Raw genomic sequence first — 20,466 nt, 5'->3', positions numbered from 1 at the left:
ATTTAATGACCCACAGCTAACTGTCATCTGTGGAAGTCCTGAGAGACGGCTAAGAGAAAGTCTTTCCTGAGGAGGATGGGCCAGTTAACCACCCTTGAAGATGAGTGTGTGTAAGATGATAAAAGTTAACTGGCATCATTGAAAGAGTCTGAACAAACAATTTTAGAGAACTGAGTTTAACTTTTATTCTATGGAGACCACTTCCTGAGAGACCTAAACTGTCATCTCAAGAGAAATAAGGTTGTCCAATTGGGGTCTCATAGCAGTTAGAGAGAGGGGACTGACTGTGACGGGTGATCCATCTCAGAGCTTACATATTCCTGAAACATTTCTCTATTTCTTTGCATTATTTTTCTCTGTTAATAAATTATATGGCCAGTAAAACTGATTTTTGTCTAAGCCTATGAAACAGGAGTTTAATGCTTAAAGGAGGCAAAAGCTTATGGGGAAAGGTTTCTCTGATTTTTATGAACCAGAGGCTTATAGTTAATTAATTAGTTATTGAGATGGTTTCTTTGTTGTGAGAATTTATGAAGAAATTCCAAAATTTGCCCTCTTCATTGCCTTTGAACTGGATGAGAGAAAGAATAAGGTAACAAGTAGGTAGAAGGAGCAGGGATTTGGTGTGTGTGTACCTAAGAGCACTCAAGGGATGCTGTTCTCACTTTGTACCACCCACCCATAGCCTCACCTATGCGACTGCTACCAGTATCTTTGCATCCTCACAACACCTCTAAGAGGTGGTTAATGTCTTATTATCCCTATGTTATTTACGAAAAAAAAAATGAAAGTGACTGGTTCAGGGTCACATAGCTTGTGAGGGACTGAGCTAGTATTCAAATTTAGTTCTTCAACCATATCACCTACTTCATGTTTGAGAATGAAGGATAAATAACAACTTCATGTATTCCTTCAGTCACCTGTCTATCTATATTTCCCCAATCCCAAACACACAATATGTGTGTATATATAACCAATGCCCTTTCCACCACAGTCCCCACCCTCTTCACCTCCCGATTACAAGTTGGCTAGAGGAAGGAAGAGCCCAAAGCTATCCTGATGCACATGCTTCGATGATCCAACACCCTGCCAAAAATGAAAAATCTCCCCTCTTTTCCATGGGCCTCACTGCCCTCTGGGGTCTAGTCTTATGGGCTCCAGACACTCCCCGTTCAGGTGTTACATTGCTTTGATGAAGAAGCATTCTGGACCAGCCAATAGGAGGTGGGGAGGATTCAGGACAATTTCGTTCACCTCCAAAGTCCTGGATTGGGTTAGTATCCTCTCATTGCCCCACACTCACTTAATCTCTTCCAGCTGAAGACAGTTTGTAAATGTTTGTGCCAGGTGGCCAATGCCTCGAACTGAGATGTTATTTCCGGTTAACCTACAGAAGTACAGACACAGACCTCAGGGAGGGAATGAGAGAATGAATCTTGATTGAACACCCGGATGGTACCCACCCACAGGCCAAAGGGGTCTATGTTGGAGGGTCTAGGGAAGGGGAGTAGCCTATTGTGTGTACCCCTTCCTCGGGGAAGCAGGCAGCAGTTTTGAGTTAGTCCCCCTGGGTACAACGCCCCATGGCTTGCCCAGGGATAGGCCTAACCAGTGAGAGGAGTGTGTCTATGGTACCAGAAGCCATCTGGGCTCTAAGAAAAAGCTTACTCAAGTTTCTTCAGATTTCCCATTGTTGGCAATGTCTTGGAGAGGGCTTCTGCAAAAGCATCTCGGCACTTTCTGCTTCTAACCCTAGAGAAAGCAGAAAAGAGAAAGTGGGAAAGGTTTAGAAGACTGAAATTATACAGATTAGATATAAATTAAATATATTAAGTATAAATTAAAATTCTATAGATCTATATTCTATAAAATTGTTGAATCAGGATTTACCAAGAGGAAAATTCATAGGGTCAAAGATCGAAAGCTTGAAGGAATCTTCAAACTAGAGGTCACCTAGTCCAACCCCCTTATTGTGCAGATGAAGAAACGGAGACCCTGGGGATTAAGAGACTTGCCTGAGGTCAACTGTGTATTAGGCATCAAAGATGTTATTTGGACTCAGGCCCTCTTATTACAAAGGCAGTATCTTTCCATTGTACCATACCAATGCTTAAATATTAATTTATATTTCCAGTGGAATACTATTGTTCCATAAGAAATGATGAACAGATGGACTTCAGAAAAACCTGGAAAGGCTCACATGAACTGATGAAGTGAGCAGAACCAGGAGAACACTGTACACAGTAACAGCACCATTGTGTGGTGACCAACTTGGATAGACTTAGCTCTTCTCAGCAATACAATGATCTAAGCCAATTCCAAAAGACTCTTGGTGGAAAATGGTGTCTATATCCAAAGAAAGAACTATGGAGTCTGAATGCAAATTGAAGCAAACTATTTTCTTTCTCTCTCTTTTTTTTCTCATAGTTTTCCCCTTTTGTTCTGATTCTTCTTTCACAACATGACTAATGTGGAAATATGTTTAATATGTTTGTACTTATATAATCAGATTTCATGCTGTCTAGAGGAAGGGGGAGGGGAGACAGAGAGAAAATTTAGAACTCAAAATCCTATAAAAGTGCTGAAAACGAAAATGAATGAATTTTTAAAATGTTACTTTATATTTCTGTCACTTTATGGTTCATGACTTGCTCCAAAGAGTCCAGAGCCCAAGTTCTCTGACTTCTAGCCTGGAGCTCTTTCTACCATACCATCCAGGAACCAGATTCCTGAGGCCACAGGGCTCATTGTCTTTATTTGATAGATGGGGAGAGTGAGTCTTTGAGAGGTTTAGTGATGAGGCCCAAGATTACTAAGAAAACTAGGTACAAATTTAGGGCTCCCATGTTGAATACTTTTGGTTGAGTCCACCTATTTAAGGCATCTCTAGCTAGGGTTAGGGTTGATGCCTATGACCACAGAACTGAGAAATGAACTTCCCCACAGTGGTGGGACCCATGGTCATGGCCTTTTAATACCACCCCACTGCACTGACCTGCCTTATCTGAGCACTCACTCCCCCAAAGGCCACATCTCTAACACTACTATGTTTTATCTCTATCTCTTACTCACCTGAGACTCTCAATTTTCTCACAGCCAGCTAGGGCATCGAGGCACTGGGGCTCCAAAGAGCAGCCAGAAAAATCGAGATGCACAGAAGCAGGAGCATGGTTGATGAGAGAGGTCAGAGCAGCCAAATCAGCATAGTTCAAGGGGAAATTATGGAAGTCCAGACTGAAAGGAAGGTGCCCACCAGCCTGCTTAACCAGTTCAGCATCCTGGGTCTCCCCCACGCAGTGGCACAGTTCTATCATCTTGGGGCCAGTTAGGCTTCGGGCTGCCAGGCCCTGTAACACTTGCTGGATGGCCACCTGCTTGGTTCCCACCCAGGCTTCATCCTTCTGTGACAACTGACTCAGGAAGGACCGGCAGGTCTGGGAGGAGAAGCCAGACAAAAAGGTATGGAAGTGATCCAAGAGCTCTGTCTTGGCTTCAGTCCTCAGGGGCCATTTGGACTTGAGGAAGAAGTGGCAGCCCAGCTCAGCTTTATCTATGTTGGGGCTCACCATCAGATACAGGGCTGCAAAGAACTCCTGTAGGCTGAGGTGGACAAAGGCATAGCATGTCTTTTGCTGCTGGATTCCTGTCTTTACCCTGAAGGAGGCCAGCAGGTTGTGGGTAGCTGCAAAGGCCACGACCAGCTCAGGTATATCACCTGGGTAGAATACTATTTGCTTGGCCTCTAGCCCCTTGAAGGCTAGCTCACCAAGGCCCAGCAGAGCCTGAGAGTTCTTGCTCAGCCAGGTGCCCTTGTCCTCAGAGGCCCCCTGCTTCCGGCTGATGAAGACATGGATCATCTGCATATAGACCTGGGTGACTGTTGAGGGGAAGTTAATGGTATTGCCCTGGGACAGGAGGTGATAGAGACAGATGCACATGATACAGCACAGAGCTGGGACAGAGCACAGGCTCTGGAGCTGGGTGTTGTCCCTCAGCTGGGAGAGGGCCATATCCCGAAAGTTCAGTCCATAGAAGAAGTTGCTGACATACTTCTCGATCTGCAGCCAGTCAAACCCCCAGACCTCAAACACTGATGTGGCTGTTTCCAGCAAAAAGTCTGGGATCCTCCCAGGGCGTGAGGTGGTTACCACCCAGCAGCCTGGCAAGAGGGATCCATTACAGAGCCTAGAGAACAGTGTGGCGACAGGCAGAGGCAGAGTTGGATTCAGGGAGTCCTTGATACAGGGTGCTCGACTAGGCCAGGGGAAGAGGAACTCATCCAGCCCATCGAAGACCAGCAGAACCCGATGGGCATTCTCCTGAAGATGCTGGAAGATGGCCTCATGCTCATCCTCTGGGCTCAGGTATAACTCAAAAAGGAGCTGGGAAAGGGTCAGTTCCTGGTTCACTAGGTTAAGCTGGCGGAATTCAAAGAGGAAGACTTTGCTGAACTGGTCCAGTTCACCATTTGCCCACATCTGGCAGATTCGATCCATCAGCATGCTCTTCCCTGCCCCTGGCTTCCCAAGCAGGACTGTCACCTTGGTGCCTGCACCTGACTGGCCCTTAAATAGGTCCTGGACCTTCAAATTAGTCCCATCCTCTGCCTCAAGAGGTTCTGACAGAACATTGCCCTGTGATTTCTCTGGGTTCTCCTTCAGCCAGGTTACCTTGCCCCGACGCATGACTAGGTCCACATAGGTTTGGCTAAAGGACAATGGCCGTCCGGTTCTTACGTGTATTCTCCCATACCTCTGCAGGACCGAAGTTCTCAGGAGCTTCTCATACCTTCTGACCGACTCTGCATGAGATCCAGGGTTGGGGAAACAGGAATTGATGAGTTTCAGTTTCCCTTCCAGGCTTTCCCTCCACCTAAAGATGTGACTTGTGATTCTGCCACTAGATACAGTGGGGGAAAATGAATGGATCTACGTCTCTTTCTATTAGCTTGCATGGAAGCACAGAATTTGAGAGTTGGAATGAACCTCGGCAGCCATCTAGTGTAATTCACACCCCCAAAAGAACCCCCATTACAATGTATCTGCCAGCTGGTCCCTGGGTCTCTACTTAAAGACCTCTGGTGATGGCAGGACATCTTGCTCTACACTCTCCCATCTCAGCTGGGGTGCCCCTATGCAGGAGTGTCTTGGAGCCAGCTCTAATCAGCTCAGGAGAGCCAGTGGCTCAATTTTAGTCTGAACATTTACACCTTGGAATTGTGTAACTACTGCAAATCGGGGCTTGATTTATTGTTTGGTCAAATATATAGATTTAAGAAAATGATTGAGGAAATATTAATAATGCAGATTAAACTTAAACATTTATGCCATTTTTTTTTTCTAGAGAGCAGGCTGTTAAATATCTATCAGCATACCACTGCCATAGGGCCATCCCAACTTCTCTTTCCCCATAACTCAGATCAGGGAGGGACTCTGGCTTGTAGTGGGGAGCCACCTACACCCTCTTACCATGGAAACAGTCCAATAAGAGCATGTGTCTGCAGGGTATAGGATCAGGGGGGTGTTTTGGGAAGAGAGGAAAATACCTTTTAAAGTAGTGTGTTATAAAGTCAGTTACTAGATGAACTAAGTCAAGTCCTTAGTACCTCAAGTCCTTATCCAAGCCTGCTTTGGAGAGAGAGGGAATATGGAGGCTCTGGGGAAGAGATAAAACCTCCGTACTTGCTGCAGGGCGCCCACCCCTCCACCTCCCAAGGCCACATTTGATGGAGAAAAGGGTATTCCCTATTGTTTGGAAATCTTTCTGAGAATGCTGCTTGGGTTACTGTTTAATGTCAGGGAGCTGGCCAGTGAATACATGCTTCAGGCAAGTTCCTTTGGTACATTGGGGGGGGCAGTATGCTCTGGGCTCTCTAGGTTGTCCTCCCTCTTTGTCACCTTGCCCTCCATCCCTGCCTCCCTCCCCCCCATACACACAGTAGCTAATAGAGCTGAGTTACCTAGCTGCTGCCTCCTAGACCATTTTGGACGAGGTGAGGAGCTTATATTGGAGTAGGGTCGCTTGAGGCCTAAAAGAGAAAGTGATGAAGACATTGAGATGCAAGCCATGATCCTGGAGCATCCCTTTGACCTGCCCCTACCTCCTGGGTTCCGGGAGGGGAAGGGGGCAAGGGAAGAAAGCTTCCAAACAAAAGAACACTACCAGAAAACAGGTACGAGGCCAGAAAACAGCAGGACCTACTCTCTTCTTGCTTTTGAGTTTGTCTATAGCAAGTGTGGTCTGACTGGAGGGTGGGAGGTAGCCCAGTGTGTCTGTGGTAGGCAGAGATACATGTCCTAACAAGGCAATGAGAGGAGACCACAGTGGGATAATACGAATGAGGGACTTCATGGTTTGGACTGAAAGGGCCACACTTGCTGACCTAGAGGGCCACATGTGGTCTCGAGGCCTCAGGTTCCCCATCACCCATTGGAGAGAACACTGAGTCAGGAATCAGGAAGTCAGGAAGACCCAAGTTCAAATGTGAACTCAAACACTTACTAGCTATGTGACCCTGGACAAATCATTAACCCTTGCTGTCTTAGTTCCCTCAACTCTAAAGTGGGGGTGATAATAGCACCCACCTCTCAGAGTTCTTGGTATATATTTGAGATAATGTTTGTGAAGCACTTAACATAGTGTCTGGCATGGAGTAAGTGCTTAATAAATGTGTGTTTTCTTCCTTGCCAGTGTTCAAGCGCGTACAGATCTCTTTTTGGTCATGATTCCAAATCCTGACTATTCTCCAATGTATGAGTAAGCTCTTTGGTATGTGTCATCTGCCTTCTAGGCCAGGGCACTGAGGAACACATTGGAGAGGCCAAGCATGTGATCTACACGTGCCATCTTCCTTCAGAAATCCCTTAAGAAACTCCCAATTTCTGCTTTCAGGGACTAAGCAGAACAAGTCTCATTCCTCTTTCATATAGTTCAGTTCAGCTGTTGTTCGGTCATGTCTGACTCTTCATGACCCCATTTGGGGTTTTCTTGGCAAAGACACTGGAGTGACTTGTCATTCCCTTCTCCAGTTCATTTTACAGATGAGGAAACTGAGGCACACAGAGGTAAGTGAGTTGCCCAGGAACTAGGAAAACAATATACACAGTGACTATAACAATGTGGATGGAAAGGAAAACCACAAAACAATCAAAACTGAATGCTGGGAAAGTAAAAAGAACAGGCTTTGTCCTCAAAGAAAATCTTAAAAGACATTTCTCCTCACTTCTTCTCACAGGTGGGGGTTTACAAAGTGCGAAACATTGCATATAATGTCAGATTTTTTTCAATGTGTTTTTTGGTTTTGCTGAATTGTTTTCTTATTTCTTCCCCCATACCCCCAAAACCTTTGTCGGAGGGAATGATTCTCTGGAAGGGGAGAGAAGGAAACTATGGGAGCAAATGTAAGCAATGTGAAAACAAGAGATGCATACATACACATATATATATATATATATATATATGTATATATATTTTAAAATACCATATCAACTTGCTAACCTGGCTTAGCAACTATTTATATTTTAATGAATTCCAATACATGCAGTATCACAATTTTTCTGGCACTCCCTCTAAATTCCCATCAGGATTCTTTGTTAATCATTCATTCTCATTCATGTTTCCCCTTGTTTCTATGGCCCCAGTTCAGTCCTTTTTTTTTTTTTTTGGCTTACTCATTTTTTAAAAATTACCCATTATTTCTTAAAGGACTTCCAAGATTTTTTTTTTATTATATATATATATTTTTTACTTAATTCCTTATGTCTTAACTGTGTTTTAGTATTCTGTTACATTCACATACAGATGGGGAGGGGATTCATGCTGGACCCCTAAAAGCAAAAGACCATGTCTTTGGGACTTGAACCCAGATTGCCTGAATCCCATCCCCATCAATGCCACAGTTTAGTTAGCTATTCCTTTATCGTTAGGCATTTAGGTTGCATCTAGGTTTTTGTAATTGCATTATTATGCTGCTATGAAAACAGTTTGAGCAAATTGTGCTTTTTTTTTTTGATAACACATTCAGGGCATATTCTCAACAATGATATTATTTAGTTACAGTTGATATTTAGAATTCAGGTGTAGACTTTTTTTTTTTGAGGGGGGAAGGCAGAGCAATTGGGTTAAGTGACTTGCCCAAGGTCACACAGCTAGTAAGTGTGTCAAATATCTGAGGCCGGATTTGAGCTCAGGTCTTCCTGATTCCAGGGCTGGGTCTCTATTCACTGTGTCACCTACCTGCCCCAGGTGTAGACTTTTATAATCATTCTTACTAAATTTTGTCTTTTACAGTAGGATCACTGATTAGGACATTTTAATCAGTTCAATACATTTTTAAAAAATCCTTTGAGATGAAATCAATGGATTTGATTATAAAGAAAAAAATTTATTTTTTTTTACCACCAAAAGCAATGGATTTAAAATTCAAAGAATATAAACAGACTGGGAAGTATTTGAAGTATTGGATAAATATCAGGCTTATTAGATAACCACTGACATCCAAAATCTATGTGGAACTGATATATCCTATCAGTCTAACAATATAACAATACATACTGCCCAATGAAGCAATGATCAAAGGATGTAAATAGGTAATTTATGAAAGAAGAAACATAAAGGGTTAAGATTCACATGAAAAGATGCTCAAATTTCCTAATAATTAGAAAAATACAAATCAAGATAATCTCAAGATGCCACCTTATAGCCACAGGAAAGGCAAAAAATAGTAAGTCCAATGTGTTAACAGGGTAGGGAAGTAAGGACTTAAACGTCATTGATGGAACTGCAGACTGGTGCAAACATTTTGGGGAGCACCATGACAATATACAGTAAGAATCACAAACTGGCATACCCTTTCTATTCTATTGCTAGGATTCTATCCCCAAAACATCATTAAAAGGAAGAAAAGGACCTATCAAAAACAAAAATATCCATAGATGGTCCTGTTATAATAGCAAAAAAAAAATCAGAAGTGACTTTTATGTACAATAATTAGAGAATGACTAAATAAGTTACAATATATCCATGTAATAGAATATTATAATGCCATTAAAAAGAATAAACATTTAAATATACAAGAAATAATCATATGAGGATATACAGAGTTAAATCAGCAGAACAGAACTGTATAACTAGCTACAACTACACACTTTTTTTTCAAGTGTTGGAAAAGAAGAAAAGAAAGAAAGAAAATGGAGTCAACAGTAGTAGAATTTTTTTACAGGTATAAAAAGAGAAGCAAAACAAACATTTTGTTTGTTAGTTGTTTTAATTCTTTTGGTTCTGCCTTGTTAAGGACAAGAAGATTTGGGTAAGTTTTTGTTTACATGTTTATTTGATTTTGTTGATTATTAAGTTTATGGTTTAATTAAAAAAAAGACTAGGACTATTTATCTAGTTTGTCAAAACTGACCTAGATTCCATTTCTCTTATCTAACATGTTAATATTTTTTTTCTTATTTCTGTAGCATTCCCCTAGTCTATCAGTTATATGACCTTGGGAGGGACCAGTAAGCCTGGTCCAGAAAAAATTAAGATTAGTCTGGCTCATTCTTGATGAACCCATACTCACTCTCAATATTAGTTCAGCCTGCTATTTATAACTGTTTAATAACTATTTGCATTTAAATTAGGTAATTCAATAAATCAAGCCTCATAACTTTTTAATCACTTCCTCTAAGTCCTCTTCAGGACTCTCTGTCTATTCCTTCTCAATTGGTCAACTCTGCAATTGTAATTCAGTTGCTGACTGCCCATCAGTTGACCAATTAATCATCTAGGAAGTCAACTGCCCAATGAAAAAGTTGTTCAGATGACTAATCTTTAATCAATGGGCTAATGAGTCAGTCTTTGAGAAAGCTGGCTAGTCTAGTTTGTAGGCTTGTATCCAAGTTTCTTGGAAGGACAACTTCCCCTGATCTATGGTGCAGGCACAAGGCCCTGAAGTTCAGTGATAGAAAAATGAAAATCGGTTTCTTCAAGTGAAACCAGACAGGGAAATTTGGGAGGAATTGTGGTCTAAGGGAGGTAGCTTCAGATCCTCCCCTCTTGTGCCCTGAGGGAATGCTGTGCTCTCTCAGATTTCCCAGAAACCTCTAGGTCCATGCCAGAACACTGGTCTGTGCATCCAGGACATGTAAGGCAGCAAGCAGGTCTACACTTTGACACAATATTCTTTTCCTTTCTGTTTTTCCTAGAATCTGTCTGGGAAGAAAATTCCCATTCTCGATGAGTAAGATGTAGGTGTACTCAGTTTTTTACAGTCAATTTACTGGAAATTCCATTCCAGTTCTGAGAGAGCCTGGAAGCAAAAGGGGGGAGGGAGGACAGTGAAAGAAAAACAGGGATGGTTCTTGGAAACTCTTGAATGGCTCTGCTCTCCCTACCTGTCGCCAGGAAAATGGACCTTCTGAAGGTTCTTTATGACTTCTTCCTGAATGTTGTAAGTCCTAGGATAATAGATTTATAGCTGACCCCTTAAAGGATCATGGAATTCAAACCTTTGTTTTACAGATGAAGAAACCAAGACTCAGAAATGACTTGCTCGAAGTCACACAGGCAGAAATGAGCCACATAGATCATAGATCTAGCCCTGGAAGGGTCCTTGAAGGCTATCTTGTCCAATTTATCACTTTACAGATGAGGAAACTTAGACCCTTAGTGGTTAAATGCCTTATCTAAGCTCACATGAACAGAAAGCATCAGAGCCTGGACCTGAAGCCGGGTCATCTGACTCTAAATTCAGTCCTCTTTCTATTGTGGGAGATCTTGGTGCTTTAGTGTACGAGGAAACCTCTAGTCCCCTCCCTGCCCACCCCTCCTGCAACCTCAGACTCACCTGAATGAAGGAGCTGGGACTTAGGAGGGGCATCCTCACAGAAGTATTTGATCTGATTTGGAACCTCTGAAAGAGTAGAGAAATCAGGCAAATGTCTCATGGGTACAGTGGTGAACTGAGACACAGGTTATATTCTGTCTCCAGTATAGACATGTCCCTCTCCTAAAGGTCTCCTCCATTGCCTTGCTTTGGTGATACCCAGGAGTTTTCAAAGCTATGTATGCCAGTTCAGCAAAAGTTCTAGTATGGTCTGATAAACTGTAAAGGCTTCAAGTCAGGGCCTGGAGACTGACTGCATGTCTGTGTTCTAAGGACCAGCCTGGCTAAACTTGGGGAGTCTCTCCACCAGAGGGTTGGCTGCAGAATTTATGAAGCCCTCTGCTAGGTCACAGAGGGGCTGTGATTTGGGTTAGTGGCCATGGAAGAGGAGGGAGTATCTACATTGATAGAATCATGGATTCTCCATGGCTGTTGAGTAAAAGACTTAAAAAGTCTTAGGAAATGTATCTGAGTGGACACCATCTGAGATAAGGAAAAAGAGTGTACTAATTGGAATGACATAATGCTAGAGTAGCAAAGCATGCTGGGCTTAGAGTCAGAGGGCCTGAGTTCAGTGCTGACTCTGCCCAGGACAACTACCTATATGACTTTAGGGAAGTCACTTAAACTTTCTGGCTCAAGTTTCTGCTCTGGTAAAATGACAGAGTTGAATTAGATGTTCTCTGAAGTCTGTTCTAATTCTAAATCTCTGAAACTCTGAAATAAGTGGTGATAGACAAAGAAACATCTGGAATAGAGGCAGAAACCATGGAAGCCTGTCCCCTGAAGACAGGCTCCAAGTTAGAAGCTAGAGCCTGCTTAATGGAGAGAGCCTGGAGCTACTTTCTCTACCCTATGTGTTGTGATATAGCTGTGAGTGGGGCCCATAATAGTCCCTTAAATGTGCATTTCCTGAAGAGTACTTAACTATGAAGAATGTTCAGGAGATTTGCTGGAACTGAACTCCTAAGGCTGTTGACACAAGAGAGTTCCTTCTTTCATACTAATATATAGCAACACAATCATGAGAATTTATTAAATCCCTGTCTGGGAAAGACTTTGGAGATCACATAATAAAAATAATAATAATGATTGCTGATATTTGCGTATCACTTAGAAGTTTGCAAAGCCCTTTACAACTATTGTCATTTGATCCTCATAACCCTGGGAAGTAGAGGTGCTTTTATTATCCCCACTTTAAAGAAAAAGAAACTGAGGCACAAAGATGAAATGACTTGCCCAGGGTCTCACACCTAGCATATGTCTGAGGCCATATTTGAACTCATGTCTTTCTGACTCCAGGTGCAATACTCTAGGCACTGCACCACCTATCTGTCTCTTGTTGAACTCTAACCTTCATTACCCAAAGTTACACAAATAAACAGTAGTAGAGCTGGGATTTGCACCCAGTTATCTTGTCTGACTTGAACAAATCTAGGGTTCTTTCCATTATACTACCCTGACTCCATTCATGTGGGGTTCCCCTCAGGGTGACATAGTGGATGACAGGGCACTGGACTTGGGAGTCAAGAAGACCTAGACACCTATCAGCTGTGTGACCCTACATAAGCCACCCAATTTCTCTGAGCCTCAGTTTCCTCCTCTATAAAATGGGGACAATAATGTCTACCCTACGGTGTTGTTGTGAGAATCAAATGAGATCATGAATGCACAGTGCTCAGTGAACCTGAGAGGGAATTGTAAATGTAAACTTTCATTGTGATATTGTCGTTACTGTAATTTGGAATGCAAAATAGAGCTGTGGGGCCTCTTAGATCTGGGGGATTCAGGGTAAGGATCCCTTATGCCCCTCTAGTAGTTAGTGAACTACAAGCTATAAGAGGAGCCCACCTTAAAATGTGAGACCAGGCATCAGCCACCCACTGCCAAGGCATGGGGACATCATGGCTAAGTGATGCAGGGTCTGGCAGTGTGGGATAGGAGAAAGGTTCCCTGGCTTAGCTTGGCACTGGATAGCTCCCACCCCATAGCATATGGCAGCTTTTCAGGGCTCCTAAATATGGTCTACCCTGTCAGGGAGAACTCCAGGATACAGTCATATCTCTCTCCTTTCTTCTTCCAAAATGAAAAAGGCTTCCTGGAGAGATGGGATGGAGATTTAGAGATAAGTATCTATTAATTTTCTGGCTGATTGGATAAAAGCAAAATTTGGCACCTGTTGAAACCAGGAATGTTTCAAAACCAAACTGCTAATTAGGAAACCTGGGCTCCCTTTTCCTGGTCCTGACTTGCTATGGGAATTTGGGTAACTTACTTTAATCTCTCTGGGACTCAGTTTCTCCAACTGTTACATGAGAAATGGGCTATAAAGGATAGACTAAATAGACATTAAGGTCCCTTTCAGTTCTGCCATCCTCTGTTCTATGATGCATACCAGCTCTGGTGTTTTTGTTCTATGTTTTAAGGTCCTGCTCAACTCTGCTATCCTAGGTCATGTTCCAAGGCCTTTGCCAGGTCTGCTCTTCTGTCTTTTCATTGAAGGGCACTTCCAAGTCTGACATTCCATGTTCTAGCTCTGATATTTTATGTTCTATGTTCTAAGGTTCCACGTAGCTCTTCCATATGCTAAGATCTTTGCCACCTCTGCCATTTTGCTTTCTGATCTAAGATCTCTTCCAGGTCTGACATTTTCTACTCTTTTCTATGGTGCTTCTAGCTGCCATTCTAGAGTACTTACCACTGTCTATACCCCAGACGCTTAGGAACATGGTCTCCATGTACAGGGGCATGGTGTGTTCCATGAGGACACAATAGATGAAGGTCTTCCATGTAGAGGGGCCATGGCCTTCCAATTTGCTAAGGAGCAGGGAGACTTTCTGGGAGGGGACTGGAGTCTCATCCACAGGAGTCAAGTCTAGGTCGGGCAAAAAGAACTTGGCCTTCAAGGTCAGCCATTCAAGGTCTTCACTGAGCAGTCCCACTAGGTGGTTTTTCAGGCTTTCCACATTGTCCTGCAAGCTTAAGGAGTCCATCTGAATCCAGCACTAAGAGGACCAAAGAGTGACAGGTTAGCTGATGGAGGGGACAATACCACCTGAGGATGGAGAAAATCCTTGGCTTGGCTAAAACTCTTCTTATTTACCACAGGAAAGTCAGGGTAGTAAAGTGTACCAAGAAAACCCCAAATGGGGTCATGAAGAGTCAGACATGACTGAAATCTATAGAAGTATGAGCTAAAATGATGATGATGATGATGATGATGCCTTGCCCCAGCTGACAACAGAGGCAGCAGAAGAGCTGAGAGTTGAGCCCAGGTCCTTTGACCACAAGTCCAATGCTCTTTCTTATGTTCAGGAATCAGTTATTGATCCACTAAGTGCCCCATCCCAAGCACTGGGGGACAGAGGAGGGGATACACTAGGAAGAATAAATGGTATCTCTTGCTCTAAAAGAGTGCTCTGTCTAGTTGGAATGATCCGACTGACACACATAAACAACAAGAGAGTACATCATTAAGTGCTCCAGGGAAGGGAATTGACAGTCTGTAGTACAGGAGTTCAGATCAGGGGGAGGTCACTGTCATTGTGGTTGATATGGAGGACTTCCTGGAGGAAGAAGTCAGAGAGGTTCTTCTGTTTCTTAAAATCAACTCTATTTCTAACATTCTTTGTGGCTGGCCTAAGAATGGACAAAGGGATGGGGTAGGGGTGGGGTGGGAGACTGGTTTGAAAATGTCCTACCTGGTTTGTAGGATGAGAAGATTCATCATAAATGTTCTAAGATCTCTGTACAGAGAGTGGCAAGATGGAAGTTCTTGGGGGCATAAGAGCCTGGGTTCCAGTTCCTGAGTGTGTGCCAGGACATGGCATTCTGTGAATCACTCCACTGTAGAGTGTCTGAAGTAGAGAGAGAAGAAACAGAGTTGGTTCACCCCAGATGCCAGGGAACTGTAACAATTCGCCTGCCTTCTCCCTCAGTACTACTCCCAACAAGCTCCTCCCCAAACAGAGTCAGATGGAAGTCATAGGTTGATGGTTCTGGGGGTAGAGAGAAGTAAGCAAAAGGGGCTTTCCCAGTGGGACGTCACTCTTCCCCCCCCACACACACTTAGCATTGTGCCTGACACAGAGTGGATGCTTTAATAAATGCTTGCTGACTTGTTGATTACATTTAAATTAGTTCATTTCAAGGCATAAAATATTATGTATTTAAGTAAATTCTTTCACTCCCTTTCTCAAAATTCCTATCAGGAGTTTCCTTTATCCATTCTAATTCATCTTTTTTCATACAATTATAGTTAATATAAACTCCATTCTCCAAAACTCCGAAGTTTTGTTTTTCTCCCTCTTTACAGTGTTTCATAAAGACCTTTCCCAATCTTTGTTTTCCTCATACTTATACATCTTAAGTGAACCCCAATTCATTTAACCATCTCCTCTCTTGCTTCCAGTTTTTTGTTTTTTGCCTTTTGTCTTGTGCAAATTACATATAGGGCTATGGAAATCTTCAAACAGCTCTTACATGTTGTAGGTTTTAGGTATGAGTTTTTACATTTTCCTAAGAGGTCTCCAGCCATGGGAATCAAATAGGGAGGAACATTTACATCCTAAGGAATAGAAAAGAGCCAGGTCTCCCCCTTGGCCCCTCAGTTTCTTCATCTGTAAAATGGGTATAATAGCACCTACCTTCTAGGATTGAGGTGAGGATCAAATACGATTAATAATATAAAAGTGGCCAGGCACGTAGTAGGAGCTATATGGTTATTATTATATAATGTCAGTTATTATTCTTATTAGAAATAATAGGGCAGCTAGGTGGAGCAGTGAATAGAGCACCTGCCCTGGAGTCAGGAGAACCTGAGTTCAAATCCAGCCTCAGACACTTAACACTTAATTAGCTGTGTGACTTTGAGCAAGTTACTTAACCCCAATTGCCCTGCCTTCCCTCCTCCACAAAGCCAGAAAGGAAGGAAGGAAGGAAGGAAGGAAGGAAGGAAGGAAGGAAGGAAGGAAGGAAGGAAGGAAGGAAGGAAGGAAGGAAGGAAGGAAGGGAGAAAGAGAGAAAGAAAGAAAGAAAGTCTGCAGGACAGGGGTGGTTTCTAACTACTTTTCTACCCCCTACCCGACCTGGGATGTAAACAGGAAATAATCAGATAAAGAGGTGTTAAGTGAATCATAAAGCTCTTTCTACCACTCTTAATTGTTTTGCTAAGCATGAAGTTTAACAAATTGAGTTGTGGGAGGCTCAAGTGTGGGGCTCAAGTAGCCCCGCAAAAGACTGAGCTCACCAGCTCCACAATCAGAACATAGAACATCAGCTGAAGAGGGACATAGCTCCCAAAGGACTGGGGAAATGGGAGTGGGGATGCAGAATATGACAAAATCATGTCAGTGTTGGACAGGATATGTTGCTAAAATTCCCAAGACTACAGACCCACAGGCAAATTATTCTTTATTTTTTTTTCTTACCTTGGACTCCTCTATGGGAGCCTCTGGGTAGGATGAAAGTCTATTTACCTTTCATAGTTTTAAATACATATTTTGTCTTTGTCAATAGGGTTGATTACAGGTATTTGCTAATTTGAATTTATAGGGAATGAAGTTGGGAGAAGGCAGCTGACAGAAAGCATGCCAGGAGAAGAGAGATAGTTAAAATTGAGATGTTTTGGCAGAGTGCAGAGTGATATCTTTGGTTGAGGGCTTAGAGTTAAAAAAAAAAAGAGAGAGAGAGAGAGAATTGTAGATTTTTTTATTATGACTGTTCAGAGAAGAAAATGTTTGCTTTCTAGGCAATGAGTCAATAGTAGGGTGGAGATGAATGAGAGGGGCTGAACAACCCTTTTACCTGCCTGACTCCCATTACATGTGTAACCTTGAAATGCTGTGTGAATGTCAACTATTATTTATCCTTAATTGTTACCACAATTAGGACTGCTCATCTTTTTTAAGAAAAAAAAAAGGTATGTATATAGCTTATTTAGATTTCAGTGAAGCATTTGCCAAAGATCATGCTATTCTTATGGAAAAGATGTGGGCTAAAACTGAGTTCAGTTAGGTAGATTCAGAATTGGTTGAGGGGCTGGAGGCAGAGTAGTCATTAATGAGCAAAGGCCCCCTCATAAGAATTCTCTAGTGGAATGCCTCAGGGATCTATGCTTGGCCCTTAAATCAATGATTTAGATAAAGGCAGAGGTGTCAGCTCATGAAATCTGAGATGACACAGACCTGGGAGAGACTATTATCACTTTGGATGACTGATTCAAGATCCAAAACAGCCTTAGTAGGCTAAAACATTGGACTGAATTGAGTAATATACAACCTCACAGAGAAAAATGTGGTATTATGCTTGGTTCACGGAATCGCCTCTACTAGAACAAGACTGGGGAAGGGAGGCCAGACAGAAGCTTCTCATGGGGATCAAGGGGCCTGCACCAGGAATAGGAGACAGCATCTGTAGACCATTTGTAGTACAGTTACCTAGGACTGAATTAAAGAGGCTGAACCTCCAGGAATGATCATGACAAGCATTACTACAGCGCTGTAAGGTTTGTGAATCGCTTTACAAAACTTATCTCATTTGATCATCCTAACAGCCTTGGGAGGGAGGTGCTATTCTTATTCCCATTTTACAGATGAGTTCAGTGAGGCAGACAGAGGTTGAATGACTTACCCAGGGTCAAACAGCTTGTGAGTGTCAGAGACTAGATTTGAACCTAAGTCTTCTGGACTCTAGGTCCAGGGCTTTGTCTACTGTCTAGTTGGCTCTAACAGATGTGCTGTGCTCTAAGTCATGGCTCTGTAGCAGGCCACACATCTCAGAGAGTTTAAGCTAGAGAGGCTCCACAGAAAGGCAACCTGCATGGTGAAGCATCTGGGGCTCACTGGGGATGAGACCTGGTTGAAAGCCCTGGGGATGCTTAGTCTGGAGAAGCAGGGACTAGGAGGGGTGGTACAGCAGCTGCCTTCAAGTATGGGCGAGGCTGTCCTGTGGAGAATGAGACCAAACTCCTTCTGCTGGTCCACAGGTAGCTGAGCAGGACCAAAAGAGCAGAGAGGGACGTGTCCTGATTCGGTGTCAGGAAAGAGTTCCTTGCAATTGGAGTTATCCAAAAGTAGAACATACTGCTTTGGAGGTAGTGGGCTCCCCATCACTGGAGGTATTCAAGCAAAGGTTGACCATCCACTTTTTTGGTGTGATTTGGAAGGGGTACTTGTTGAGAGGTGCTTTGGGACACTGGGCCTCGGTGACCCTGAAACTTCAGGGTTTCTAGTCTCGTACTCTGTTGTCTGGGACTCTGAAGTTTAGAGAGTAACGACAGAGCTTGTACCCTTAGAGCTGAGAAAGAGCAGAGTTTTTACTCAAGTTCAGAAAACTATTTCTGTCTCGGGCCTTTGAATATTTGTCATGCTGGGTGGGCAGGAAGCAAGACTGTTCATCTTAGTACACTAAGTAACAACTGGGCTTTCGAGGAACAGTTTTTCAGTGAATGCCAAAGGAGTCTGGGAAGGAAGGAGAGGAGAGATATGAAGGATATTACCCTGAATTGGCACAAGGTGTGCGGCCAGGCTCTTACTGCCCCTAAACTGTTTTGGGACCCTCACTCACTTCCTTCCTTGGAGAGTCTATGGACTTTTGGGTTAAGTGGTGGGGAATTAATTGTTGAATCATGCTATATTTTAGTGAAAAGAGCATTAGTGATCTGGTTCTTAGTCCAGCCTTTGCCAATAACTTATGGGGGATCTCTGCAGGTTATTGTCCTTCTCTGGGCTAATACTACTCATCCTGTCATCTCTGAGCTGTTGTGGGGATCAAGTGAGACATTAGATGTAAGCGTTCTTTAAAGAATACAAATCTCTGAGAGAAACTGTGGTATAATGGATAAGGATATGTCTTCAGTGTCAGTAGGGTCTGGGATCAAATCCTAACTCTGACACATATTAGTTGTGTGTCAATCACTTAACCATACCATGTCCCAAACTCCCTAATGGGAACAGCTGTTGATCTGCATCTGTAGGGAAAATTTCCTCACTGGGATTTCCCTAAAATAATGAAGTCACAAGTTAGATTGTCTCCCCCCGTAAAAAGAAAAAAAAAGACTATAAGACTTTGTGCACTCATATGTTGATGTTGAGTGCTGGAGTGGAAGGAAAACTGTCATGTCATCTACACGATTGTGTGAAAAGAGAACAAAACTGAGAATGGGGAAGTCAGGGCCAGTTTTGTCACACATGAGGTGAGCACAGATGAGTGTTACTGTTTTTTACAAGGGGTCTCAGTACCTGCTGGGTTATCCCCTAGTCTTTCCTCCAGAGTCATGGGTTCTATGACCTTATGTAAGAATGGAGGATGAGGAGGAACAAGCACCAAGGTGTGAAGAGAAAGCAGTGGGTGAGTCATCTGGTACTTCTCCCCTTCAATGGCTGCCAGAGCTGATGGAAAGAATGTACATGTATTGAAAGAAAGAAGTAATGCGGAAGTAAGAAGTCATGGGACCACTGGATCATAGACTCAGGTAGAGGGGAACTTAGAAGCCATCGGGTCCAAAGCTCTCATTCCACAGATGAGGAAACTGAGGCTCACGAAGGCAGAAGCATACTAAACGGAGAGCTAGGATAGGAAACCAAGTCCTCAGTTTCCAAGTCCAGTACTCTTTTCACAGTACCACAACATGGTAGACTCTCAGGTGGACAGACTAAGACAATGGTAAGAAATATGAGATGGAAGGGAAGTATCCTACCACCTCAGCTGGGTATTTGGAGGTCTCCAGGGGTACCCCCTCATGACTGACAGGAACCCAATAAAAGTCCCATCAGACTGCCTCCTGATCTTCAATTCCTTATCCTGAAAGGAACCTTTACAAGAATTTTAGTTGACACATATAGAAGTCTCTAAAGTTTACAAAGTGTTTTGTGATTGATACTTCATTTGAGTGATTATATTGTTATTTGGTTAATACCAATTGAGTCATTATAAAAATGGCAGTTATTGTCTGGGAATCTCTGAATCAAGATTTCCCTCCACCGAGAAACCAGTTTGGTATGGAGGAGGCATGGTCAGCTGGTCAGTCATTTAAGTACCTATTAATTATTATTTTTTTGCTTTTTGGAGGGGGGAAGGCAGGGCAATTGGGGCTAAATGACTTGCCCAAGGTCACATGGCTAGTAAATGTTAAGTGTCTGAGGCCGGATTTGAACTCAGGTCTTCCTGACTCCAGGGCAGGTGCTCTATTCACTGCACCACCTATTAATTCTTATTATGTGTTGGGCAATGTGCTAAGTTTTGGGGATACAAAGAAAGGCAGAAAAAAATCCAACCCTAGCTCAGTCCCTGTACTCAAGGAGCTCCTGGGACAAACTGAGGGTAGTCTCAGAGGGAGGCCATTATGATTAAGGCTTCTTCCAGAAGGGTCTTTAGCTGAGGTTTAAAGGCAGCTAGAGAGGCCTGGAGATACAGCTGAGAAGGGAGAAAGTTCCATGCTATGTTTCAAATGCCTAGAGTTGAGAGACATAAGTGCCATGTGTGAGGGACAGCGAAGACGCCAGTGTTTCCAGAATGCAGAGTATGTGGAAGGAAGGAAGATATAAGAAGACTAGAAAGGTGCAAAGGGGTCAGATTATGAGAGCCAAACAGAG

The 20,466-nt window shown here is 43.0% G+C and overlaps 1 protein-coding gene across 6 annotated transcripts in view; it reads right to left on the bottom strand.

Moving 5' to 3' along the window:
- The window catches only part of NLRC5 (NLR family CARD domain containing 5), a 101,110-nt gene that overhangs the window by 56,052 nt on the left and 24,592 nt on the right, over positions 1 to 20,466 (bottom strand). For 5 of the 6 annotated variants that reach the window (XM_069107785.1, XM_069107784.1, XM_069107786.1 and 2 more), the window contains 7 exons: positions 14,575 to 14,730; positions 13,572 to 13,878; positions 10,835 to 10,900; positions 5,960 to 6,028; positions 3,073 to 4,801; positions 1,669 to 1,752; positions 1,304 to 1,387 (listed from right to left, as the gene is read on the bottom strand). In XM_069107785.1, the coding sequence (XP_068963886.1) occupies positions 1,304 to 1,387; positions 1,669 to 1,752; positions 3,073 to 4,801; positions 5,960 to 6,028; positions 10,835 to 10,900; positions 13,572 to 13,866 (2,327 nt within the window). In that variant the 5' untranslated portion in view covers positions 13,867 to 13,878; positions 14,575 to 14,730. The remainder of the gene's footprint in view (positions 1 to 1,303; positions 1,388 to 1,668; positions 1,753 to 3,072; positions 4,802 to 5,959; positions 6,029 to 10,834; positions 10,901 to 13,571; positions 13,879 to 14,574; positions 14,731 to 20,466) is intronic. The other variant, XM_069107787.1, reaches the window with a different exon arrangement.

Source organism: Petaurus breviceps, unplaced genomic scaffold, assembly GCF_028583685.1.
Source record: "Petaurus breviceps papuanus isolate PSGF00001 unplaced genomic scaffold, PetGlider_PUasm1.0 90281, whole genome shotgun sequence".
NCBI classification, from domain to species: domain Eukaryota; kingdom Metazoa; phylum Chordata; class Mammalia; order Diprotodontia; family Petauridae; genus Petaurus; species Petaurus breviceps.
This window is presented reverse-complemented; position numbering and strand designations above follow the sequence as displayed.